The following is a 25102-nucleotide window of genomic DNA, read 5'->3' as shown; positions in this document are numbered from 1 at the left end:
CAGTTCCTGCTAGCCCAACTGGGTCATTTCATTAGGTACTTAATATCAAGCTTCAAGTCACACAACCTTGCTTGCCTCCTCTTAGAAGGCTTGGCATGTTATTACTCTAGGGGAGTAAAGAAAACTCAGGACCTTGACCGTAAGCGATAAAATTATTTAGGTAAAACTAGCCTGAGTTTAGGGGACTTTTTACTAGGTTTATTTTAGCACCTTCTATTGGGTTTTTCTTACCAGACATGCCTACCTAGTACCTATCTTAGAGGCACTCCAACGAAAGGGTGTACAAAGTGATCCATTTAGTGAATATCATGTGAATCGATTGCTTCCAGAAGCATTTAATTATTCACTAACCATCATACAATTCCTTCCTTTTCCATATTTCGGCCATGGCAAGCTGCAAGGGATGCATGACACAATGGGCTGTTGGTGCATAGCAGTTATGCGACCGCGGGGCCGCTCCCAGGGCAAAAAAAATAAAAATTTAAGGGACCTGGAGACTCGACTCGACCTTGAAAGTCTAGACTGAATCATACAAAGAAAACTGTCCGCCATTGTCACTCTTTGCTTTCCCCCCTCCCCTCCGCTTCCTTGCCTTCGCTTGGCTCATTTTCCTTTTCCCTGTCGTGCAACAACCTATTTCTGTAGCAATGTCTGATGACGAGGTTGACACCGAATTGTTGGAACTGCTCCGCCAACATCTTCAGGGGAAGATCGATATCCAGGAGGAGCCTGAGACAGGCGTCCTCGAGAGCGCTGAATACGTCTACGACAGTTGCATTGATGTTGCCGTCGACATGCGTGCATCTAAAAAGGCAGCGGAGAGCATTTACGAGCAAATGCAACAGAAGAGTTACTCAACTGCCACCTGGTCAGAGCATGAACTTCACCCCAAGGCCAAGGACGAAACTACTGTCAACTTCATTTTTACTATGGACTTGCTGAATTTTTCTTTCTGGTCTGAACTGCCTGATGATGAACGATTTGCTATTGAGTATCGTGGGAAAAGATGGACTGGTTATTGGAGTTTGGTGGCAGCTCTCCAAAGAGCAATTGATGAAGGTCAGCTATCACTTTTCACGATGACTCACACAGCAAGCTAATACTTAACCTCACTTAAGGCATTCCTATTACAGATCCTTTCTACTGGAAGAACGAAGAAGAGTGTACCCTGGAATCCCTCACCCATGTTTTCCGGTCATGTACAGAGGAGGAAATTCCCCTCCTTGAAGAACGTTTAGACTGCCTACGAGAAGCTGGCCAGGTACTCTTCAAGGTAAGCTAGAACACCGTCAATCCTGACATTTACTAGTAATTCTGACCACATATGCCAGCACTACGATGGCTCTGTTGCAGAGCTCATTTACGCTGCTGACGGTTCTGCGGCACGCCTGGTGAACTTGCTGGCGCAGGATTTTGATTGCTTTCGTGATGAGCATCGTTTCGAGGATGGCAAGATGATTCGGCTGATGAAGAGAGCACAAATCCTCGTTGCGGATCTCTGGGCATGCTTCAACGGCATATCATACGGCGAATTTCGAGACATCGACAAGATCACCATGTTTGCAGATTATCGTATCCCTCAAATTTTGATGACTGTGGGCGCCTTGTATTGTTCTCCAACGGTTGCAGCTGCCATCAAGGACAAGAAGATGATAGAGAGCGGATGTTCATGGGAGCTACAAATACGAGGTAAGTCGTTTAAACTGCAGTCTTGTTCTTTTACTGAACAAATTAGCTTGCAGTATCTGGTGTGTTGAGCTGATTCGACGAGAGATTATGCGTCAACACCCTGACGCTCATGTCAACGCCATCCTAATAGACTTTTTCCTCTATGATAGTATGAAGGAACTAGAAGCGGCGGGTAAAGAGCCCATTCCGCATCATCGGACAAGGAGTATTTGGTACTAGATGAAGGCCGCGAGGCCCGTTCCCTCTAGGCTTTTTGTGTATTATGAGACCCAAGTTTAGATCATAGATTTCTTGTTCGACGAGCTCATTATGCGCTTATAGAATAATTGAGACAGCAAATAAAGCCACATCGGCACCTGAATATCATTCCTTCAAACGCCTTACTCCGTGAAACAGCTTCTGGTGACCAAACAACAGGTGGAAACATTTCAGGCACCTACAGCAGTCGAATTGAGGATCTCATCCATGTGAGCCGTTTCGATTTTATTGTTACCCTTGCTTTCTTCCTTGAGAAGAACAGCAAGGACTTCAATTGGAGGGTTGAGACCCAGAAGTTCAGCTCGTTTCCAGCGCTTAATGCGAGGCATGCCTATACAGGGCTGCACGAGTTAGCTGTGGTGAATCCATGATAGCCCAAGCTGACTTACACCATATTGTGAGCTGACATCGAAATATCGAAGAACCTTCTCACTCAAAGATACACCTTGCTGGTGCAATCGCGGCGTAGTCCATTGGTCTTCAATGGACTTCCAGTATTTCTTGATCTGTGTGTCTGTAACTTTCTCTGCTTGCAGCTCCAATTCAGACCTCGCAGGTTCTGGGACTACCTCAATCTCCGTGACTGCCTCAACTTCTTCTTCCTTATCAATCTCTATGGACTCATGGTTGTTGACAACAATATCTTCAACCTCACGCTGTGTAGCATGCTGATCGGGGTCGAGCTTTGAGATGGAAGCAGAGATGGCAGACTTCTTGGCGCTTTTGGGTACTGGCTTGGTGACTTTGTTTGAGAAACTCAGAGTGGACTGACCCTTGGCTGGCGGGCCCCTGCTGCGAGTGCTGGCAGCGGATCGTCGAGTTGTGGGCATAGTGGGCTCAGCTCCTAAAGCGAGATGGCGCTGCTGAATGCTGAGAATGACGCTTGATGAATTGTAGGTGGAATCGATAGAGCTGTAAACAGGCGCTGACTGTTGCTGAAGAGTAAGACAATTTGCGAGCTTAAAGGTTAATGTTGAGAGAACGGATGCTTTATGGTGAGTGATGATGATCGAAATGTGAGGTCGTTTGTAAATTAACCACGGGTACGGATACAGGGTCAGTGACTAGGACCTAGATGGGTGGCTCTAATGGGAAGGCTGGAGGGGCCAAATGCATGACGTGCAAGCCTTGAAATTGGCAGGACAACGCGAACTTAAGCGCGAGATCACGTGCCTTGTATCAGACACTGTGACACTGATTATCGGGTCAGTTCATGGCAAAGCAAGTTTCTGCTCCGAATGACATGAATCGGTAACAATCCTTAAGGTTTAGGTCTCAATACCTTACATACCTAGGTACTGCTAGGATTCCCGGTCTCGCCCCCAGTCTGTGGATTTCATTGCAACTCACTTATCTATCGTATTGATGTCATCAAGTTCCCATATACAAGCTGTTGGTGAAACGTGATAACATGAGCTTGTAATGTCGGGGGGATCCGACTTTGTCTCGGTGATCGAATTGTCTCATCACTGAGAGCTTCCCGTTTCTATTATACAATGATCAACCGCCAGTAGCCTCTCGGTAGAATGATAGGCTCCTGTTTGCGCCAGCAGTGCAGAACATCTCGCTTCTGACAGTCTTCGGTAGCCACTTTACAGACCAAAGAGCTTTGTCCGTCTCACTGTGGGTTGCCACACACGCGCTTCGCTCAATTGACCATACCTTGACCTTTCCATCCATTGAACCACTGAGCAGGTACTCTCCTGTATCGCTCCAGTCGAGTGATGTGATCCACGAAGAGTGTCCAGTCAAGTTCCCAACATGTTCTCCGTGTTTCATGTCGTAGAGTGCGATGATTCCAGCGTCACCTGCGGCAGCAAGTCGAGTGTTACCAGGAGAAAAGGTAACCGATCGTACAGGCTTTGTGAGACCTAGTAGCACATGTCAGAGAAATAGTATGTGAGACGTGTACGAGGCAACCTACCAGATAATGAGTACAGGACTCTTCCCGTATCATTGTTGAAAATGTAGACAGATCCATTCTGGTGGCCGCTGGCAGTGTATTTCCCATCCCGGCTTAAGTCCACTGACATGCCAAAGCTTCCAGATCCAGCACTTCCGGTTTCGTACTCACGAATCTTGGGCTTCTTCTCATCCATAACATCCCAAACGTTGACTCGACCATCATTTGTTGTAGTAGCAAGGTAAGATCCATTCTCACTCAATGCCATAGCCCAGGCTTCACCAGGCTTAGATGCAGATCCTGTAATCTCGCCATTCAAACTCCATTCGCCAGTGTCGCTGTCGACTTTCCAAATTTTCACCTCGCCGCCAAACCCAGCACTCGCTGCGACGTTGCCATTCCGTGAGGTGCACACGTGGTGGCATCCCAACTTGTGTGCATCTGAGATGGACTGCTTGAGTGGGAATGAAGGATCAGTTGTGTCATGAACGTGAAGCGTGGAAGATCCACTGCCTGATATCACAGCTTTGGATGTCGTCGCAATGGAAAAGATGTCGGTGATGTGGGCTATACACTTTTAGTGAACTAACTCTTGCTTCATTGATTCACCCCGCGACGGGGAGGTCAAGCTCACCATTATCCACGGTATGCGTGGTCAAATATTGTTTCGACTAGCGAGATTAGTTGCCTTTCAATCAGTGGCTAGGTTTTCGGTCGGCCTTACCATCTCTCCCACGCCGTGCTAAATGCCGTGCTTCTCTCGCTCTTCAATATGACGTTGTATGAATGAAAGTGCTTGGCTTGGACTGGACCGCGGATGAATGCAAGTGGCCTTGGTGGGGCAACACAGGGTCATAAATATAAAGCTCCAAATCAAGACAAAGCATTCAAGATATCCCATACCTAGGTACCTTAGGTAGGTATAAAGGAAGACAGCAACTCCTAGTTGAACATTTATGTATTGATAGGCAGGATACCACACTATATTCTTGCATAATAAAACCATGCTGCTTCGATGTTGTACACACAGCGTTAAAACACAGTTCTCGTAGATCTTCACGCTGCCAGAATATTATGAAGGTAGTTCAAACTTTTACATAGTATATTGTTCATATTCATACAAGGCTCAAACTAAGCCAAAACGCCCATGGTATGCATGATTCCGGGGTGACTGTACAGTGAGTGGTAAATCATCAATGTTCCATATCCTTTTCTCTTTAGATCGACCTATCATTAGGGTAGTCCTGACGCCAAATTTGTCTCATTTCTATAGATTGTTAGATTGGACATGGCATCGATTATGTCAAGAGAGCAACAACATACCTTCTAAGCAGGTTTGGCATAATCGGTGTGTACGCTTGGGTTGACCACATCCGGGACATTTGCACAAGTTGTTCACATCCTTCAGCGCCTTGCCAGCCATTTGTCTGTGTCGTTTTCTCGAATGGGAGACCTTGTTCTTAGGTACCGCTCGTAGCACAGACTCCCAGATATCATCGATGGTGGGAAGGTTTAAGGAAACGCCAGGGATCGCAATCGACAACGACGGGAAGAGCTTCTGGGCGAACTGGCGAAAAGACACCGTAGATAGTACGGTCGGGGAGTATATTCGGGGGAGAAGCGCAGCAGCCATCTTCATAGAGAGGCGTTGATAGGCTTAAGATGATGAATGATATCGGCTTTGGTGGTCAAGTCCCAGTCGAAGTTGCAAGGCCGGTGCTGGGGTCTTGGAAAACGAAACAAATTGAACCGATAAATTAGTCAGTACTTCGATGGTGAGTGATTGTTTCCTGATAGAGCTGAAGCGTCTATAGGTGGTCGGGCTCGAATTGGGGTCGCGATGATCAAAATGCGCAAGGCTTTAAATTCCAGCTCAAAAGTCTGATGGCCTGGGGCCCTGGGCTATCTCGAAATGCCGCCAGCCAATCATCAGCTAGCCGGCGCACTGATCTTCTTGAACCAATCAGAAGCTCGAAACGCGCTTTCCCCCTTTCTTTGGGACCCTGGACCTCCCTGACACCTCCCTTCCAGTAGGGAAATTGTTTGCTAAGGTGGCAGGAAGCCCAGTGCCCGAAAAGTTCCCCCTAGGATCGGTTTCTACGCCGCCTCTCCTAAACCTCCAACTCCCAGCTTCGCTACATCTTCAGGTGTCACTTTGACCTTGCCAACTGTTCGCGCTCGTGTTGACCTTAGCTGCTTCGAGTCCAGTCTTTCTTTCTTGGAATATTCACAACATTCCCGAGCTCTACCTTCGTTCACGGTTTGAATCGAACACTTCTCTCCCGTACGAGTTATTCAAGATGGCTGCCGCTCCTCCCAACACTATCTATCCTCAGAGCCATGTCGGTTTCGACAGTATTACTTCTCAGATTGAGAAGAAGCTCTTGAAGCGTGGTTTCCAATTCAACGTCATCTGTGTTGGTAAGTGACGACTCTGTTCTAATCGTCCCTATGGTTTAACCTACCATGGTGTGATTGCCGGTCTACATTAAGTTTCTATACTAACATGTCTTGCGCATTGTAGGTCAGACCGGTATGGGCAAGTCAACGCTCATCAACACCATTTTCGCTTCTCACCTGATCGACTCGAAGGGTCGCTTCCAGCCCGACGAGCCTATCCGCCAGACCACTGAGATCCAGGCCGTTTCTCACAACATTGAGGAGAACGGTGTCCGACTCAGACTCAACATTGTCGATACTCCCGGTTACGGCGACCTTGTCAACAACGACCGCTGTTGGGACCCCATCGTCAAGTACATCAAGGATCAGCACTCCGCGTACTTGCGCAAGGAGCTCACTGCACAGCGAGAGCGCTACATCCAGGATACCCGTATCCACTGCTGTCTCTTTTTCATCCAGCCATCGGGCCACTCTCTCAAGCCCATTGATATTGTCGTCTTGAAGAAGCTGTCTGATGTGGTCAACGTGGTGCCTGTCATTGCCAAGGCCGACACTCTGACCGTTGAGGAGCGCCAGGAGTTCAAGGAGCGCATCAAGGAGGAGTTTGCTTTCCATAACCTCAAGATGTACCCCTATGATAACGAGGAATTTGATGATGAGGAGCGTGCTCTGAACGGTCAGATCAAGGTTTGTCTCGTCACTCGAGTTCAATCGGATTGTGCACATACTAATACGTAACAGAATCTTGTTCCTTTCGCAGTTGTCGGTTCCGAGAAGTCAATTATCGTCAATGGTAAGCAGGTCCGCGGCCGCCAGAACCGATGGGGAGTCATCAACGTTGAGGACGAGACTCACTGCGAATTTGTCTATCTCCGAGACTTCCTTCTCCGAACACATCTCCAGGACCTTATCGAGACCACCTCTCAGATCCATTACGAGACTTTCCGTGCCAAGCAACTGCTGGCCCTGAAGGAGAGCAGTGCTCATGGTGGAGCTAGCAGCCGACCCATCAGCCCTGCCGCTGACCGCGAGTTGAGCCGAAACTCGCAACGAATGACTATGAACGGCTACTAGGCTGTCTTTTGTTTTTAAAGTTGTGCTGGCGATGGAGCAACGGCGTCTCTGGGCAGCTCGATAGCCCGCATTTGTTACGACCCTCCATATCTTTCACGGCCTGATGTAGAGCAACTCAAAAGTAAATGCTTTGTCAGGAGGTTCGCAGGTCGACTTGACCGTAATAGAACCAATGCCTCTTACATCATTTCGATGACATCGGCATGCGAGTCAGGGCAGGGGCAGAATGTTTCGAGGTCCAAAATGAGACAGGAACTGGTCGAATATGACCAGGCTCTTCCTGGCTGCGTACCATTTGACATTTCTACCCGTCAGTCCATATCGAAGCTGTACACGACTTTCTTCTTTTTCTTTCAGTGTTACCCCGGAGAGCTATTTGGCCTTTTTCTATGCTTTAATAAGACCGATTACCCCATACTCTAATCTAGAGTTAGTTTCCTGCCTACATAGTGTATCAATTCCCTTGGAGTTTCTGACGAACTTGATGTGCCCAATGAGAGTGAAATGACTTTGAATACATTTACCTGGTTGTGTAGTCCTCATAAACCTCACTTGGTGGACATTTGCTTGATATGGCCTATCTTAAGTTCGGTAAATCCCAGTTATGTGTAGAATCATAGCATTTTTATTAGTCTATGGCATCGTCGCCGAGCCATCGTACTGGATCATTGTAGAAACTAGCTATATAGGAACCCGAGAGTATAGGGTAGCCTAAATAAATAAGTAAGATACAATAAAGGTAGCTCAAAGCTCCTCTTGGAAAGCTGATTTTGTTCGGGTTTTCTGGTAAATTCCTTTCTTTGTTCTTCGCCTATATATTATGAAGCAATGGTAAATGTTTGGTTTGTGTCTCTGGTGGCCAATATTGAAGTACACAGTGTTTGCCAGCCAATTGTGATGAGTAGAAATCTCCGCATCGTCATGATGTAGGACATAGCTCAATTCTCACCTCATATTTCATGAGACGATGACAATAAGTGTGGACGGGCTTTAACCTAAAGATCATCATGCCCGAGTATTTGGACCTCACACTGCGCTCTAGGCTGCCACAAGTAGAAATTTCTACGTTATCAACAACCATGGTACGGAACTCCGGTCACGAGGTATCACAAAATTATGATCAATGACACAGAAGCCATTCAAAGCGTCGCTCTGAGTTCGGTGACCGAGTATTTATGATACGTTGCATGAACGGGGCATCTTCATTGGGTATGATATGTAGTTTTCAGGTGAGCTCCTGTTATACTATTGGCTGCAGGATTACATCCTTAGACGACAACAATCCAAGTCGTACGCTCCACTGGTCCTCATTGATGGCCAAACTGGCATCACTATGCTGCATTTCGCTGTGTAGGTGCAAACATCTGGTGACCCAAGGAAAGTGTACAGCAACTGTACGGTATGCAGCACGATTCATTTTAGGGAGCAAAGGTAAAGATTGCCTACGGTTTACCGACATAGCTCCCCTGTTAGCAAAGCGATACTGATGCCAAGAAAAACGTTGTTACAGCCAAAGTTGCCAGTAATTTAACTCGTGTAACTAGAGATTGCAGTGAGTAGTGGCGCAAGGATGTCGAGTGACAAGCGTACATTTAAAACGTGGTGGGACCGTTCAGGAAACCCTTCAACGGTTTTGTTTGAACAACAATGAATGGTTGATTGAACCAGATCGGATCTGAGCATGGTACATACAACGTGGATTGGAGGGCTTGACAAGCAGACCTGATTCACCAATGGTCGTCGAGCATCCCCGTATCCCATCTTTGACTTTTATAACTGTCTTATGTACTGTCTCAGATGCCTTCTGTTCTGTCCACCCGTTCCCGTCAACTTGCCTTCGAGACCCCGTTCTCATCGTTCAATCGCCGGATCTAGACTGCAAACAGTAAAGCCAGTTTTCCAACCAGCGCCAACAAACCCCGGCAACGACTCGACTAGGTCGCGGATCCTTGTAAACACAAGGGTCCTGTAATTCTTCAGTTGCTCTTTTGGGCAAGAATAATGAGTGAGTTAGATGACCTGCAATCGACGTTGATTGATTGTCATTTCTCTCACCTTTTTATGGAATGATACAATGGCATCTATCCAGTGCCACCGAAGTACGATACTGTTTGCTATCCATACTAGAGACCTCGTATAGAGTATTCTAAAACCCAATACTTAACCTACTTACCTATCTTGGCTTGAGGCTTGGCTTCTGCCGGAACTTGATCTATTCATGCTAAGAGCCAAAATGCCATGGCCGGTCTCCCGATAGTGGTGTAATAGACTGCAGTCTGCAAACGGTCCAGGCTTGCGGCGTTGATGTCAGGTTGTGTTTATTGTTGATTTCGATGGGATCTATGCACCAATCCCCTTTCCATCGATTAAATGCTTGGCCTCGGTATCCTTTCTTATTTGAGCTTGCCTCTTCCGCTGCACTGGGACTTTGTCTGAAGCTAGATCATCCTGCACTTGCTCGCTCATATCTGCTCCCGTCTAATCTTCTCGTTTGGTTGGCATGCCTGTAACACTTCCGCCTCTACCTTGAAGCAATATTTGTTGCTTGACCCATCACTGTCAGTCGCTGACATTTATCCTAACCTCCACCCACTTCCACTCTTCCTCTTCGCCCTCCACCTCGTTGCTTGCTCTTTCTTCCAACCCCATACGCTCCTTCTTCGCCAAGCGATTGTTGTCGAATTGTGGTCCTTTCGCTTCTTATCGCTCTTTCTCATCGAGATCGGTTGCTTTCGTGCCTTGATTTTACCTAGGTACTGCCTTAGCTTACGAGGTACCTTAGGTAAGGTCCTTGTTCATCCTCGCGTTCCTCACCGACACCATCAGTCAACAACACAACCTTTTGCTGTGAATCAAGCTGTTTACGCTGCGTCTTTCCAGGTCTACAATCGAATCTTGTACTGTTACCACGACTTTTGGGAAAAGCCAACACAGAAAGATTCAGTAGCACGTTATCGCTATGCTTGTATGTTCCCTCACCTTGCGCCACTGTACATGGCGCATTGCCATTCGTTACACAACATACTGACATGCGTACTAGATCAAGGCCGTCCTCATGGCTCTTGGGGCCGTGGTTGTCGGTGCCGTGCCGCCTCTAGAAATCAAGGGAACTGACTTCATCAACCCTGAGACTGGCGACAAATTCCAGATTGTTGGTATGGCCTACCAACCTGGAGGCAGTGCCGGTTACGATCCTTCCAGCGGAAGAGATCCTCTCAGTCACAAAGACGAATGCATGCGAGATGCTGCTCTCATGCAGATTCTTGGTATCAATGCAATCCGTGTTTACAACCTGGATCCCAACATCAACCACGATGAGTGCGCTAGTATTTTCAATGCTGTAGGTGATCTGGCTTAGCCTACGTGGATGATAATCTAACATACTTTGTTAGGCTGGCATGTATATGATGATTGATGTCAACTCTCCTCTGCCTGGCGAGGCTCTTCACTCGGAGAAGCCGTGGGAGAGTTACTACACAGCCTACCTTAATCGTACCTTTGCCATCACCGAGGCGTTTGGTAACTACCCAAATACTCTTCTATTCTTCTCAGCCAACGAGGTCATCAACAACCAGGCCACTGCTGAGTTTGCCCCTCAGTATATCCGTGCTGTCACCCGCGATCTCAAGAACTACATCAAGAACAACTTGAAACGCCAAATTCCCGTTGGCTATTCTGCCGCTGATGTCCGCGATGTTCTGTGGGATACGTGGAACTACCTTCAGTGCGCCGATGCGGAGGACAAGGGCGATATGAGCCGTGCCGACCTCTTTGCGCTCAACTCCTACTCATGGTGTGGGCCTGAGGCCACCTTTGAGACTTCTTCTTACGACGATCTTGTAGCTGGCTTCAACTCAACCTCTATCCCTATCTTTTTCAGTGAATATGGATGCAACAAACCTCAACCCCGTTACTGGAATGAGACTCAAGCTATGTATGGAGACGAAATGACCCCGGTCTTCTCCGGTGGCGTCGTGTATGAGTACACTGAGGAGGACAACAACTATGGCCTCGTCAAGATTACTGGAGACAAGCTTCGCATTCTCGGAGATTTCAACCGCCTCAAGAACCAGTTTGCTAGGATCAACTGGAAGGAGGTCCAATCTAAGCCTGCAAGCAAGAGCTCTCCGAAGGCTCCGGCCTGTAAGGCTAGCATCATTGAAGATAGCGGTTTCGACAACAACTTTACTCTTCCAACTATCCCCGACGATGCCCAAAAGCTGGTCGACAATGGTATTAAGAACAAGCCTAGCGGAAAGATCATCGATATCTCGGACTGGAACGTCAAGCTTGATGTCAGTAATGCTGACGGTAGTGCTATGAAGAACCTTAAGGTCATTCCCCTGAAGGACGACGAGTCAAATGCGTCCGGTAAGAACGATGCAGACACAGGGAGCGAGACTACCGATGACAGCAACAGTACCAACACTGACAACAGCACCAACTCGAATGGTGGAGATGCCAAGGATGGAGAGGATGATGAAGACGCTGCTATTCTCAACCGTCCTTTGGCTTGGGTTATGGCCCTACCTTTAGCCGCCATGGTGTTTGCGCTTTAGGAACCTGTCTGGAACAGGCACAAGAAGCAAGCAGAACACAAATAATGTGCTGCATTTGGTTCTTGGAACGGGAAATTAGAACACGCTTGATTTTCAGACACGAAAAGTATACGATACCACCCGCCCCACCATCTGGTGACATGACCACTACTTCTCAGGCTCAGATTGTGAGCCTGCTCACTGGAAGATTTTTGAGATCCTCCCGATTTGAGCTTTTATACAGATACACTGTTTGTTATTGACTTAAGAATTACATGGAATTAACTGCTCTGGATCGCACAACATCTGTCAGGCTGAGGCATGTGAAAGTAACTGAACAGTAGGGCATAAAATGTTAAATCCCCAATGCCATCAGTACTTGGTTGACTTAACATTATCATATCCTGCCACCAATTTGATTACTATGCCGTTAATGCCCAGTATCTGCATCCATATGAAAGAGGCAGTAAAGTTCCTTTCCTATTGTTCTTATCAATATGAACCGCGAGTAAGATTGCTGCACAGCACACATTTACAACTGTGCCTATAGACCTCCTTCGAGGCTATTACTCCGTGCTCTTATTGTATGTGTTGAAAGACGTCGCGTTTTCATCAATCCCCCCTGGTGCTACTCTTTCAAACAAGATTCTGCGTTGGCTTCATTCTATGCGGCTCGAGTCTGTTCCTCGATTACGCCGCAGAGAATGATTAGGTATTTGCCTCTACATATAGCAAGATACAACGAGCTCAACAAACCAATCTGGCTTGATCAACAAGAGGAAGACAAAGTATGGAAGAAAATTGCACGTGGGTAGATGATACATTGGAATGTATTTAATATCCATGCAGCATCAACGGGCTGCTACATAGCATCTTAATACATAAGCATCTTGCAAAACTGAGAGGCTCATCAAATCCATAAGTGTCATCAGATCTATTAGCTTTCTTTCCGTTATAGCTCAAATACTGCCGTACACGGCTTGTTCGACCATTTTTGGTCCCAAGCCCCAAGAATTGCATCGCACCACCTGGTACCCGTTTGTCTATCTTGCAGTACAAAAAGTCGTTCATCCCTTCATACTATACCAATCCCTTGGTAAAGTTTTCATCCCCTTAAGCCTGGAACTCCTGTGCCTTGCTCTCCTCCCACTTGCCAGGGACGAGGGCCAGAGGCACAATACCAGAGACGTGCATCTCAGGGCCAAAGATCTTGGCGTTGAGGCCGAGCTCCTGGGTGGCGGCCTTCATGTTCTTCAGACCCTCTTGATAGTTGGGACCGGCACGTCGCACCCAGATGGAAACATTGTGCTCGATCAGCTTAGGAGCGAAGTCTCGCAGAGCCCGGATAACACCCTTGAAAGTGCTGGCGACGTTGGTGAAGTTGGCAATACCACCGCCGATGAAGAGAACCTTGCCCTCGTCGCTTTGAGGAGCACGGAGGAGAAGGTCAAGAACAGTTCGAGCGTAGTGGTAGGTCTGAGACTCGGTGGGGGCACCGGAGTACTCACCGTAGTTGGCGAGCTCGTCGGCGAAACCAGCAGAGGCAATGGCATCGGCATAGACGACGGAAGCACCGCCACCAGCAACAAGGGTCCAGATACGGCCCTTGGCGTTCAGAACGGTGAGCTTCAGGGAAGCACCAGTCTTAGCGTCGAGGTCAGCGATGTAAGCCTCCTCCTTGGTCAGCTCACGACCGAAGGGGGCAGGGAACTCCATAGGTGGGCCAGCATCGATGTTGATCTTGCCATCAGCAGAGGGAGCAATATTGGTAAGACCGAGAGCAGCAGGAGATCGAGCAATGGCCCACTTGACACCACACTCGAAGTCGGCAGTCTGGTCGAGCTTGGCAGCAAGATCGAGGAAGTGGACAGCGGCGGAGGTCTTGTCCTCGTTGGGAATGACAACGAGAGGGTTGATCTCGAGATAAGTAAACTGACAGTCAACGTAGACGGCATAGAGGCGGGTGATGAAGTCAACAAGGACGTTGTGGACGCCCTGGGGAACCTTCTTGAGAAGAGTAGCAGCAATCTCCTCGTTGGAAGGGTATTCGGCGAGGTCCACAGGGATCAACAGCTTCTCAGCCTTAGCGTCAACATCGCCGACATCAACGCCGCCCTCATGGGTAAAGAGAATCCAGTCGCCCTATTGATGAAGGTGTCAGTAAATGAGGCACAGATAGTTTGGCAGTGGTGTAGGCCGGAAAACCGGTACTGGTTGTGGGGTTGGTCGCGGAAGGGACCGAGAAGAACGGGGGCTGTTTCCGACGATTTCTTATCGCGGCATCCGTTCGCCCGTTTCGGTACAAAGAAGGATTGCCGGCACAGGTAGAACGAGCCCACAATTAGACTATGCAACGCCGAGCAGCGAATACAAGTTGCTGCAGGACCCCTTTCTTCTCTTCAGATCCTTCCCCCCTCTTCCAGTTCCCTTCTTTCGATTCCAGGATCTTCGCATTGGGAATATGGAGCGCCCAAGAAACTCTTCCAAAAACACAAGAGGGAATAATGCTTCAACTTACATCACGGACTGAGTTGATGTTGATGTAGTACTCAGTGTCTTGGGGATGAGGAACAAAAGGCTCGACGAGGAATTGTCTCAACACACCAGTGGTATGCTCAACCTGCTGCTCCTTACCGGCTCGCTCAGCGACCCAAGCCTTAGCCTCAGGCCAGGTCTTGTTAAGGGCCAAAAGACCACTCTTTCCTCGTCGCTTAATGAGCTGATCGGGCTTGGCAACGAACTTGGCGTCGGGCTGGAGGAGCCAAGGGTAGGTGACCTCAGCCTGGTTCAGAATATCCTCAACACTGGCATCCTCTGGGAAGTGCAGCGAGGCGAGTCTGCTGGGAGGGTTGTGAGTAGTGGGCGCAGGAAGCGGGCTGGGCTTGATAACGGGAGCGCGGGTGAGGTGGTAGTTGAGGATGGCCTTGCCGTCGGCCTCGAGAATCGATTTGGCGGACATTTTATTATGAGGGGAGGAGGAGGAACGGAGAGTTTAGAATGAATTGGCGAGTGCCGGTTTATTCCTTTTCTTCAGTTCAATTCTGGTCAAGACTATACGGTTAGCAAATGCTGAGTCTGGTCTGGTTCAAGGATGATCGGTGTTGTCTCGCAGACATGAAATCGATTCGAATGGTTCAGCTCAGGATTGGAGTTGAAACAACAGCCAGGGCTGACAAAACGAAACATTGGATTTCACAGCGGTTTATACGAGCGCAAAACTCAATGCTCAAGTCAAGCAATCATGATTGCGATTGGCTTTGGCTCTTTGATGAGAGTTGACGACCGTTCGGCGGGGGAAAGGGCACACACTCACCACTGTACACGAGCTCAAGTGGGCTGCAACAATGAAGTCGAAATCGAGTATTGGAGGGGGAGATGAGATTATGACAGAGAGACGGGCAAAAGGTAAGAGAAAGAGAAGAGGATGAAGGATTGCTCAAGGCGATGAGAGAGGTGAGAATGGAGGAGCAAATAGAAAGAAGCAGCGAGAGTTTGGAACGAGACACTTGAGGAGTGTGTGAGTGAGGGTGAGCTCTCGAAAAAACCACTGGACCTGAACTGAAGGAAGCTCAATGGAAGGGGAAGACACCCGAAGCGGGTGGAGTGGAGGGGTCAAGTTGAAGGGGGGGAGTGGAGGGGCGCTCGACAACCTGGCCTGGCGTGGCCTGGGCTAGTAGCCTGGGGCGGGCGGTCAGTGGAGGGTACCTGGAGCTACAGAGTCGATCAGCGCGTGGCGGAGGTACCTGGGCCCTGAAATCCATTGGGGACGGGGTCCAAAAAGCGATGAGGGATTGTCAAGTACCGGTACATAAACAATGTCACTCCGACTTCAAGCTGTTGAGGACCGGGCAGGGTGGACCAGGGGAAGACGACCGACACCTTGAGTTACGTACGACAGATTGATTCGAATTTCATCAAACCGCCGAAAACCGCAGCAGTCAATTTACGCACCGCACGCTACGATCCGATTTCTATCCAGCCCAACCTGATCGATTCAAAATTTCGGAAGCTTTCGTGAGTTATTCGGCCACTTCTTCTCCTGAGTCTTTTTGATTGCTTTTTGGGGAAGACCATGATCCAGATATCAACCTAGATGGCCTAAGCACCGGTTGGCTCCGGGGTACGCGAAGCGAGTTGCCTGCCCCAAAGACCTGGATACCAAAACAAAAATGGAAGTCTTCCATTTGGTGAGATTGGCAAAGATTGACTCGGGTTCCGGGGGAAGTGCCCAAAGCTGACCTTGCGGTGAGTTCGAGGAGGTCAACTCAAGGTGAAGTAAGCCTACGAGGTGACACCAGCCCAGTGGCTTGTTTTGGTGGTCAGCGCCTGGGCTGGACGCCACCCCCGACATGGTCTAAGCTTGATTTCCTGCCCCTCCATTCCCCTCCATGATGGACATCGCCTCACCTCAAGCTCTTGAGCTATCCGATTCTATTCAGTGCTATTCACTCCGAACCCACAACTACCGGTTGGCTACGGGTTCGGTATCCATCAAATCGCATATCTAAGCTTCCGATGTTCGGTGGAGAGAAATTTCTTTACAGGACAGGACAGCAAGCATCCATGCCTTTTTGGAACTGCAGACCATCTGTGGAACATCAATCGGACAGTCTAGGCAGTCCAGGAGGAAGAGACGAAAGATGAGAAAGTGGCTTCGTTTTGACGGGTAGGGAATTTCAACGCAGTTACAGATGCAAATCCAGCTGTTTAGTGACAGCCAGTTTTCACTTGATTCATCTTTCTAGCCTTGCTATTGTACCACGCGGTAGGGTTAGCTTCAGTCCAGTCGCCCTTGGCTAATGTGAGCATGTGTGTCCCACTCAACAATGATTCCATGCCGCCTTTCTATTCCCCTACCGTCTTCCCTGGAAAAGGGTCTGGTAGGATTGGAAGGCTGTCGGATCTCAACGTGATACCACCACCAGTCAAGAAAATCACCGACTTGACCAAGGGAGCCTGATCATGAGCCGGCCAGTTTTCTGAAGCAAAGGCCTACGACATTCCGAGTATTACTGTACTGTCAGTCAAAGTTAGATGGACTAGTGAACTCAAGTGTCAGTTCATGAGATACCGATGATCTTGCAAGATCTTCGAAGGCACTCTATATGGATTAATGCAGGGCATGGGTTGGCTGCACACGAAAACACGGGATGACCCCATCGTTTCACCGGACGACAGTCGACATGTCTCTTTTCTCTTGGCCGCGAAACAACATGCGCAGATTCTTTAGGCATTACCAGTGTTTTTTTGTTACCACATATTGATGGTCTCAAATTTGGCCATTCATAAACTTCTCGGGGCCATAGTGGGGAATAAGCAACATGATAAAACGCCTCTTACAAGTACAGACTGGCATGGACAACGGCCCCCTCAAGGTGTGGCAGCTCCAGTCTTCAAGCTCAATTGCAAACCGCCTTGACCAGACAAAAAAAAAAAAAGCCCGGATTCAACAGATCAACAAGAAAAAAAAAAGAGGACCCTGCAACAAGCGACATCCCCAAAGAAAACAGAGACTTCCTCCCCAACTGGCTGGTTGATCAAATTCAACTACATCACCCCTTGCCGCCTGTAGACATTGGACGTCCATTTGGTCGGCCGAGGAATTCCCCATCTTGGCAATTGAGTTTCTCAAGAGAGATATCACCAAAAAAGGCATTAGGCAAGACCCAATTGTTGGCTCTCCAAAAGCGAGTGAGTGAGCTTGTTCCCGTCCACCTGCTCCAAAAATATGGCCTGGGTGCGGGTGTGGGCGATGGGTTGCGTGAGAAACCTGGTGCGAGTGGTGGCTAGTGATGTACCGGGAGGTGGGTCAACAGGGGTAAACTTCCTGCCCCTCGATGTACTGTACCTGAGGTACCCGTTACTTGAACCCCAAGCAGCGGTCCTTGCAGTTGCAGAGGCGTCAACCCCACTAAGTTTTTTGGGTGTGGTGAGACCTCAAGCAGGACCCGACAGGACATAGCACCGCGGTGAATTGGTGCTACAGCTGTCCACTGCTTGCTGAGAGAAGCCTCATCGACCCTTGAAAGTCAACCAAAACCAAGCCCAGTCCAGCTCTCACTTGCCCACCTCCCACCTCACCAGAGACGTTCAGTCATTCCTCCTGATTTCTAGGCCCCGTCCCATCCACTCACTCCCCTCCCCCTCGTCTTGTCTCGTCTCCGACTTTGTCTCCTTCAACTGACGGATCTTCTCGACCGTTTCTTCTACTCATCTCAATTCCTTCCCCATCTTCCTCTTCATACATCTCCCTCCATACCTAATTCCTTTGAGCCAACTTCTCCCCTGAGAGCTCAGAGCGTTTCCTCTCCCCAGCAGCTGACACCTTATTTGGTTCCTCCAGCGCTTTAAACCTTCAATTCTCCTGCCTCTACTCACACCGTCCAAGTTCGACATTCACAATGGCTCCCGCTTCCTCCAGCAGCCTGTCGGCCAACGACAACATTCAGCGTTTCCCGGCTCCCAGCCGACCTCTGAGCCCTCTTCCCGAGCACGCTCTCTTCACCGACAAGACGCGATGCTTCGTCTACGGTCTTCAGCCGCGAGCTGTCCAGGGCATGCTCGATTTCGACTTCATTTGCAAGCGCTCTAAGCCCTCGGTCGCCGGTATCATCTACACTTTCGGTGGTCAATTCGTCAGCAAGATGTATTGGGGAACCAGCGAGACTCTGCTGCCCGTCTACCAACAGGTTGATAAGGCAATGAGCAAGCACCCCGATGTCGACGTGGTCGTCAACTTTGCTTCTTCCAGAAGTGTTTACAGCTCCACCATGGAGCTTATGGAAAACCCCCAGGTCAAGACCATTGCTATTATTGCTGAGGGTGTCCCTGAGCGAGTAAGTACATGCCAATTGCCATGTGCCGAAAAAAATAACTAACAATTACTCTCTAGCGAGCTCGTGAGATCGCCCACGTCGCCAAGAAGAAGGGTGTTACCATTATCGGACCTGCTACGGTTGGTGGTATCAAGCCCGGCAGCTTCAAGATTGGTAACACTGGTGGTATGATGGACAACATTGTTGCCTCCAAGCTTTACCGTAAGGGTTCCGTTGGCTACGTCTCCAAGTCTGGCGGTATGTCCAACGAGCTCAACAACATTATCTCCCAGAATACCGACGGCGTGTATGAGGGTATCGCCATTGGTGGTGATAGATACCCCGGTACCACTTTCATTGACCATCTCTTGCGATACCAGGCCGACCCTGAGTGCAAGATCCTTGTCTTGCTCGGTGAGGTCGGTGGTGTTGAGGAGTACAAGGTCATTGATGCTGTCAAGCAGGGTATCATCACCAAGCCCATCGTCGCCTGGGCCATTGGCACTTGCGCCAGCATGTTCAAGACCGAGGTTCAGTTCGGTCACGCTGGTTCTTTCGCCAACTCTCAGCTTGAGACTGCCAAGATGAAGAACGAGAAGATGAAGGAGGCTGGCTTCTACGTCCCCGCTACCTTCGAGGATCTTCCCGCCACTCTCAAGGAAGTGTATGACAAGCTTGTCTCCCAAGGCACTATCGTTCCCCAGCCCGAGCCCGTTGTTCCCAAGATTCCTCTCGACTACTCTTGGGCGCAGGAGCTCGGTCTCATCCGAAAGCCTGCTGCCTTCATCTCCACCATCTCTGATGACCGTGGCCAGGAGCTTCTCTACGCTGGTATGCCCATCTCCGACGTTTTCAAGGAGGATATCGGCATTGGCGGTGTCATGTCTCTGCTGTGGTTCCGCCGCCGTCTGCCTTCATACGCTTCCAAGTTCCTCGAGATGGTTCTTATGCTCACTGCCGATCACGGTCCCGCCGTCTCTGGTGCCATGAACACCATTATCACTACACGTGCTGGTAAGGACTTGATCAGCGCCCTCGTCTCTGGTCTCTTGACCATTGGCTCCCGATTTGGTGGTGCCCTCGACGGTGCGGCTGAGGAGTTCACCCGTGCCTTCGACAAGGGTCTCAGCCCCCGTGACTTCGTCGACAGCATGCGCAAGGCCAACAAGCTCATCCCCGGTATTGGACACCGTATCAAGTCACGAAACAACCCCGATCTCCGAGTCGAGCTCGTTAAGGAATACGTTCTCAACAACTTCCCTAGCCACAAGCTCCTTGACTATGCTCTTGCTGTCGAGACTGTGACCACCTCCAAGAAAGATAACCTGATTCTTAACGTTGATGGTTGCATTGCTGTCTGCTTCGTCGATCTTGTCCGCAACTGCGGTGCCTTCTCCGCCGAGGAGGCTGAAGATTATCTCAAGATGGGTGTTCTCAACGGTCTCTTTGTTCTTGGCCGAAGCATTGGTCTTATTGCCCATTTCCTCGACCAGAAGCGTCTGCGTACTGGTCTTTACCGTCATCCTTGGGATGACATCACCTACCTCCTCCCCAACCTTCGGGAGGCTGGAGCCCCTGGCGCTGAGGGCCGGGTGGAAGTTTCTCTGTAAGAGATGGAGGATGATAATTCAAATGGGAAAGGAAGAAATAAGGCGTCGAGCATTTGATGATTTAGTGCCAGCCTGGACGCGTCGTGGGAAAAAACGACGGTCTGTATGAGGATTCCAATACAATGTAACTAGTGCTGGAGGCCGCAAGATGGACCTCCATATTACTCGCTTGATTCTATAGACATGAATGTTGATGTTTGCTATGAAATCTTTTCGCGTTACATGCTTAATATGCTATGATCAACATGATAGGTGGTTTGAGAACCCTCGTCCTTTCAACTCGAATCACTCTTCTTGTATCAACCCGAATTTCTTTTAAATGCGGAGCGTTCACCAGCTTCCAAATCTTTGATGTTATCGATCATATCTGTAGGGAAACATTGCGGCCGTAGATATCAGATTAAGGGGAAATGAATCACGGCCCCTCAGGAAACCTCTTGAATTAGTGAGCACATCTGGGAGGATATCCCTTGAAGTTTGATGTATTTCTGAGGCGGATGACTTAGCTCACGTGGTTCATCATGAGAAGTCCTCTCAGGGTGGTCACATGATATGTTCCCAAAACGGTTTGGCGTACCTGGTGATTTTGACGCCGATTCTTGAGCTCATGCTTTCTTTGACGACGGCCGACGAATCGTGAACGGCGGGTTGGTGTTTCTTTCTGGGGCTTATTCGATTCCAATTGCAGGCTATCTATGGTAGGTCGCCCACATCTCCCATTTATAGGTAGATCTCGCTCACACAAAGTATAGATCCTGCGCTCCATTTTCTCCCAAGAATCAACCACTACAAACCACTTCCAACAATGTCTTTCTTCCGCATCACCCTTCATCGCTCCGCCATCGGCCTTCCCGAGCGCACACGAGGTGTCCTCGCCGCTCTAGGCCTGCGCCGTCGTATGCAGACCGTCTTTCATCCCGTTCACCCACAGTTCGCTGGTATGATCCTCAAGGTGAAGGAGCTGGTTCGTGTTGAGGAGGTGGATCGCGCCCTGAGCAAAAGAGAAGTGAAGGCTGCGCGGACGCCGGATCCCGGGTTTTATGTTGAAAAGGCTGTGCCAAGAATGTAAAAATTTGTGATGATACCAAGGAAGAGAAATGGGAGTGTACTATACTGTAATGATCCTTGTACAAAAGCTGGTGCAAGATAGGACGAAACTCTAGAAGTGCGATCAAGTCACATCGAGTTTTAATTCACAAATCACTTAGATGCAGAAATGAAATACAAGAAGTTCGCATTAAGACCCTAAACACCCCGAACACGATACTCATTACAGATGTATCACGAATACCCCAACTCTCACAATTACGCGTCTAGCCCTCCTTTATCCCAACCGCAAGTCGTACTACCCCAAAATGGGCCATCATGTGAGTGAAACTCCTAGTCTGTCTCTCGCTGCCCATCTACCAGAGTTAAAACCTGATATCGCCCCAATAAAACAGTCTCAAGTGGTGGAGTAGACAGCGCCCAAGGCAAAAGCCCTGATACTAGAAACTATGATTTCCTTGGTAAACTGTGCTGTTCAAAAGCTACGAGCTTTGTCAATATACTCCTGGCTGGGAGTCTCGTACTCATTGACAAAATATGTCTCGCAGTTACGTCCTAACCAGACATTGAACTTTCCTATCTCCTCTCGAAGACGGGACACGGACTGCTGGTCCATATTGGTCTGCGCCAACAGTTCGGGGAGAGAGACTGGCAACATCAAGTCAGCAAGAAATTATCTATAACCGGGGGCGAAGGGAAATAGGTACCAATTAGTCGAGCAAGATGCTCAGCGCCATAGACATCGCAGACATTGGTGATTTCTGTGTTCGCCTCAGTGTTCTCCCAGAGCTTCTTAATATCCATGTACTGATGGCGCTCGAAACTAGTCCCAGTCAGTTGTCTGAACCGTTGAAAAGTGGTTAGACTTACCGGTACAGCAAAATTCTGCTAAGAGCCTTCTCGAAGTACTCACGGAAGCCTGCGACGACTTCTTCCAATATGTCCATGCTGGAAGATCCCTCTTCGCGGTGTGGACGCTCATGCGCAAGATAGTCTTCAAATATCTTGGTGACTGGCTTATTGTGAGGAAGAGGGACAAGCTGGTTGTTCTTGGTGATATTTTCCCAATCATCAACCAGCATCGCTTGAATGTGGTCGGGCACCGGGATTTTGATCATAGGTTTGTTGTGGAAAGCATCCTCCTAAGGCAAGGTTAGTACATGAAGCATTACTCAAGCTGCGAAACAGCTGGTGGCCGCTGCATAGGCATATGAAATCAAGGAGTGTATATGGGATCGAATACCGTCTCGAGCTGGTCGCATGAGCGCGGCTTGGGCTTGGCACTAGGCTTGAGAGGCTTCTGACGTGGCTGCTTTGGCTCATCTTCGACAGTCAGGGGCATAGCGTAGCGATCATCATGGATCAGTTTACCCGACTCTGATACATAGCGATGATCACTAGAGGGGAGAAGAGTGAGATGGTCCTTAGGTTCTTTGAGCTTGGTCAACTTGACCTTCTTAGAGGACTTAAGGGAATCCATCGACTTGTCAGGCTGGGCCAAATCAGGAGAGTTCTGAACATTGGTGGCAGGAAAAAAGCCCCGAGGAGCAGAAAGGTCGCTAGCCGAATCCATGACGCCGCAGTGCCTTGCCGTTGATGAAGGGCTGGGGGTAACAGGGGCAAGTGCTTAAGCAAAGGGGAATGTTATGATGGGAGGAAGAAGACTAAGAAGCACGGGAACTTTGAAAACAGTAGAGCAGACAAGAGCTGCGGGAGGGGAAGGATGTAGTGCGTAGAAATGATGCCTTGTCAAAGTGGGATTTTGATGCTGGGACAAGGCCGAGGAGTGACAAGAAAGGAATCATGGAGGGGAAAACGGCAGCGCCATAGGCAGTGTTGGGGGTAGGTGAACGCTGGATCACAATATAAGGCTCGGTATGGCCCTGGTTCAACCGATCAGATGGGAAAACACACTTTGATACAATAACAACCTTCTCCCCAATTTTGAGATAAGGAGGTATCGGTGAATAGTGTAGCAGAGTATGGATGCTTCTTCTTTCAACCAGTCTCACCAAAGGGCCAACTGGGCCAAATTTGCATATCACAGCCCAGAACTGCCGGAGAACACTCGCAAAAAGAACAAACAAAGCATTGGGTGGTATGGTCTGGGCGACGTAGCAAGGAATATCAATGAGCAAAGAATTTCTTACCTGTTCCAATTCCCAGTCTTTGCCTCGTCTTCCTCCCCTGCCTCCTTGAACAGTGGCAGAGCCTGATCGCTCCTCGCTGACTCTAGCAGACTCAGCACCACTTCTCAGGCCCTTTTTCGGCTGCTTAGTGCTTCGTTGGATGTTATGCTTCAACTGCGCGTGCAACTGTGCAGCCAGCTCTTTGTGCTCATCGTCGAAGGTCCGGATACGGTCTACCAGCACCCAGTCGTCCCAGGTGTTCTTCCACCCCTTGTAATGGACTTTGTACTTGTATCCATCACTGGGCTTCTCGGCTGGCTGAACATCCATAATCTTGGCTTCGTAGAGCATGTCCATGTGGAAACAGAGCACTTTTTGATCTTTGCTGAACGGCGGTGGTGCCGGTTGCTGTCGAGCAGGAGCCATGTCTGTTATGTAAAGGACAAAAAAGAGAAGAAGTTACAAGAGTGGTAAAAAAGTGGTATAAAAGCAAAGTCAACAAAGCACAGATGCAGTTCTCAAACGTCTAGCCAAGTCCAAAATCGATGAGTGTTGATAATAAGAACAATGGGTATGGGGATGGATGGATGAGATTGAATGCCCAGATACAGGTTTCTGTTAACAATTTACGGTAAGGTACCCGTAGTTTGGAGAAGAGAAGGCAAGGTACACACTTAGTTCGCGTTAATGAGGGAACAGGGGATGTTCACTGTGACCACGCGACGCGACAGCCCCCTTAGGTTGGTTCAGAGTTAAAAGCTGATGGAAGTACTTGAATGGATGTGATAAGATAAGGGATTTGTTGGTAACAAAGGAGTGGATAGCGGAAAGCCAAGGCTTACACTGGGCTGGATTAGTGGGAGGTGACCCCCCCCCCCCCCCCACAGGCCCGCTCTCGAGACATCAATCCATATTGGATTTAAGCCAATTTAGGTTCTTGCCACTAGGAAAAGGCCTTGCACCTTTGAAGTTCACTAGAACTGACATTAGTAAACCGGAAACGGTCTGTGATTTTCTTCTCTTCTCCTTCTTGTTTAACGTTATCAAGTTTCTTAGACTTGCAGTAAGTCGTATAGACTACACCCTAATTCCCTAGAGATATCTACAGCTCCATATATACACATCGTCTTTGACCTCACCTTCTCCCGTCTAGCCATCATTTAGGTGGCTCTTCATCGTGGCATCTAGCCTCGAGTACTTAAGATACATATATGTCGAGGTTAGGTACACGTAGTGAAAGGCTTAAGCTAGGGAACTGTGTTACTACTAGCAGACAACAGAAGGGTCATAAGCAGTATGCTTTATGCTTTTATACTACTTTCATGTAAATCATCCCAGCGGATACAAGAATCCCTAAGCCATTTAGCTTTAATGATGTTGTGATCCTTTCACTACCGAGTGCTGACACTAGAAAGAGGACATAATACGGTGTTCCATAAGTAGACATTGGCCGTTTCCTCGGACATTTGGCAGGAACTTGATTCGTTGACTTGCTGGCACAGGATGACCAAATCTCGAGGTCAACTTGACAACAGCTCAGCTTCATCTATTACTACTGTTATTAGTCGTGGTGGAAGAGGGGCGCCGGCGGGCACTCCAATGTCCAGACAGAAGCCAAAGAGACATAAAGGTATGATAT

The 25102-nt window shown here is 48.8% G+C and overlaps 10 protein-coding genes across 10 annotated transcripts; 5 read left to right on the top strand and 5 right to left on the bottom strand.

Moving 5' to 3' along the window:
* Positions 1–647: 647 nt before the first annotated feature.
* FMAN_05663 (putative cobyrinic acid a,c-diamide synthase) lies at positions 648–1908 on the top strand (the record flags this gene model as incomplete). Its single annotated transcript, XM_041827654.1, has 4 exons — positions 648–1059; positions 1119–1273; positions 1332–1689; positions 1736–1908. 4 exons carry the CDS (start codon positions 648–650, stop codon positions 1906–1908), a joined length of 1098 nt encoding a protein of 365 aa, XP_041678595.1.
* A 209-nt stretch (positions 1909–2117) lies between these two features.
* On the bottom strand, positions 2118–2777 carry FMAN_05664 (uncharacterized protein; the record flags this gene model as incomplete). Its single annotated transcript, XM_041827652.1, has 2 exons — positions 2118–2288; positions 2337–2777. The coding sequence occupies 2 exons, from the start codon at positions 2775–2777 to the stop codon at positions 2118–2120; spliced, it is 612 nt and encodes a 203-aa protein (XP_041678594.1).
* A 670-nt stretch (positions 2778–3447) lies between these two features.
* FMAN_05665 (uncharacterized protein) lies at positions 3448–4577 on the bottom strand (the record flags this gene model as incomplete). The annotated part of the gene is made up of 4 exons (XM_041827651.1): positions 3448–3818; positions 3872–4417; positions 4485–4521; positions 4575–4577. 4 exons carry the CDS (start codon positions 4575–4577, stop codon positions 3448–3450), a joined length of 957 nt encoding a protein of 318 aa, XP_041678593.1.
* A 490-nt stretch (positions 4578–5067) lies between these two features.
* Positions 5068–5483, bottom strand: FMAN_05666 (uncharacterized protein; the record flags this gene model as incomplete). The annotated part of the gene is made up of 2 exons (XM_041827650.1): positions 5068–5117; positions 5174–5483. The coding sequence occupies 2 exons, from the start codon at positions 5481–5483 to the stop codon at positions 5068–5070; spliced, it is 360 nt and encodes a 119-aa protein (XP_041678592.1).
* A 667-nt stretch (positions 5484–6150) lies between these two features.
* FMAN_05667 (putative CDC10 cell division control protein 10) lies at positions 6151–7324 on the top strand (the record flags this gene model as incomplete). Its single annotated transcript, XM_041827649.1, has 3 exons — positions 6151–6271; positions 6375–6937; positions 6992–7324. 3 exons carry the CDS (start codon positions 6151–6153, stop codon positions 7322–7324), a joined length of 1017 nt encoding a protein of 338 aa, XP_041678591.1.
* Positions 7325–10283: 2959 nt separating this feature from the next.
* FMAN_05668 (putative beta (1-3) glucanosyltransferase) lies at positions 10284–11883 on the top strand (the record flags this gene model as incomplete). The annotated part of the gene is made up of 3 exons (XM_041827648.1): positions 10284–10289; positions 10365–10664; positions 10717–11883. The coding sequence occupies 3 exons, from the start codon at positions 10284–10286 to the stop codon at positions 11881–11883; spliced, it is 1473 nt and encodes a 490-aa protein (XP_041678590.1).
* A 1092-nt stretch (positions 11884–12975) lies between these two features.
* On the bottom strand, positions 12976–14821 carry FMAN_05669 (putative ATP citrate lyase subunit 2; the record flags this gene model as incomplete). Its single annotated transcript, XM_041827647.1, has 2 exons — positions 12976–14004; positions 14381–14821. 2 exons carry the CDS (start codon positions 14819–14821, stop codon positions 12976–12978), a joined length of 1470 nt encoding a protein of 489 aa, XP_041678589.1.
* Positions 14822–18263: 3442 nt separating this feature from the next.
* Positions 18264–20287, top strand: FMAN_05670 (putative ATP citrate lyase subunit 1; the record flags this gene model as incomplete). The annotated part of the gene is made up of 2 exons (XM_041827646.1): positions 18264–18698; positions 18755–20287. The coding sequence occupies 2 exons, from the start codon at positions 18264–18266 to the stop codon at positions 20285–20287; spliced, it is 1968 nt and encodes a 655-aa protein (XP_041678588.1).
* Positions 20288–21092: 805 nt separating this feature from the next.
* On the top strand, positions 21093–21356 carry FMAN_05671 (putative ribosomal protein L30; the record flags this gene model as incomplete). The annotated part of the gene is made up of 1 exon (XM_041827645.1): positions 21093–21356. One exon carries the CDS (start codon positions 21093–21095, stop codon positions 21354–21356), a length of 264 nt encoding a protein of 87 aa, XP_041678587.1.
* A 453-nt stretch (positions 21357–21809) lies between these two features.
* FMAN_05672 (uncharacterized protein) lies at positions 21810–23889 on the bottom strand (the record flags this gene model as incomplete). Its single annotated transcript, XM_041827644.1, has 4 exons — positions 21810–21982; positions 22042–22157; positions 22205–22476; positions 23485–23889. The coding sequence occupies 4 exons, from the start codon at positions 23887–23889 to the stop codon at positions 21810–21812; spliced, it is 966 nt and encodes a 321-aa protein (XP_041678586.1).
* Positions 23890–25102: the final 1213 nt, after the last annotated feature.

The sequence above is a fragment of the Fusarium mangiferae genome (genome assembly GCF_900044065.1).
Source record: "Fusarium mangiferae strain MRC7560 genome assembly, contig: FMAN_scaffold002, whole genome shotgun sequence".
NCBI classification, from domain to species: domain Eukaryota; kingdom Fungi; phylum Ascomycota; class Sordariomycetes; order Hypocreales; family Nectriaceae; genus Fusarium; species Fusarium mangiferae.
The sequence above is the reverse complement of the archived record's forward strand: the minus strand, read 5'-3'. Positions and strand labels throughout refer to the sequence as shown.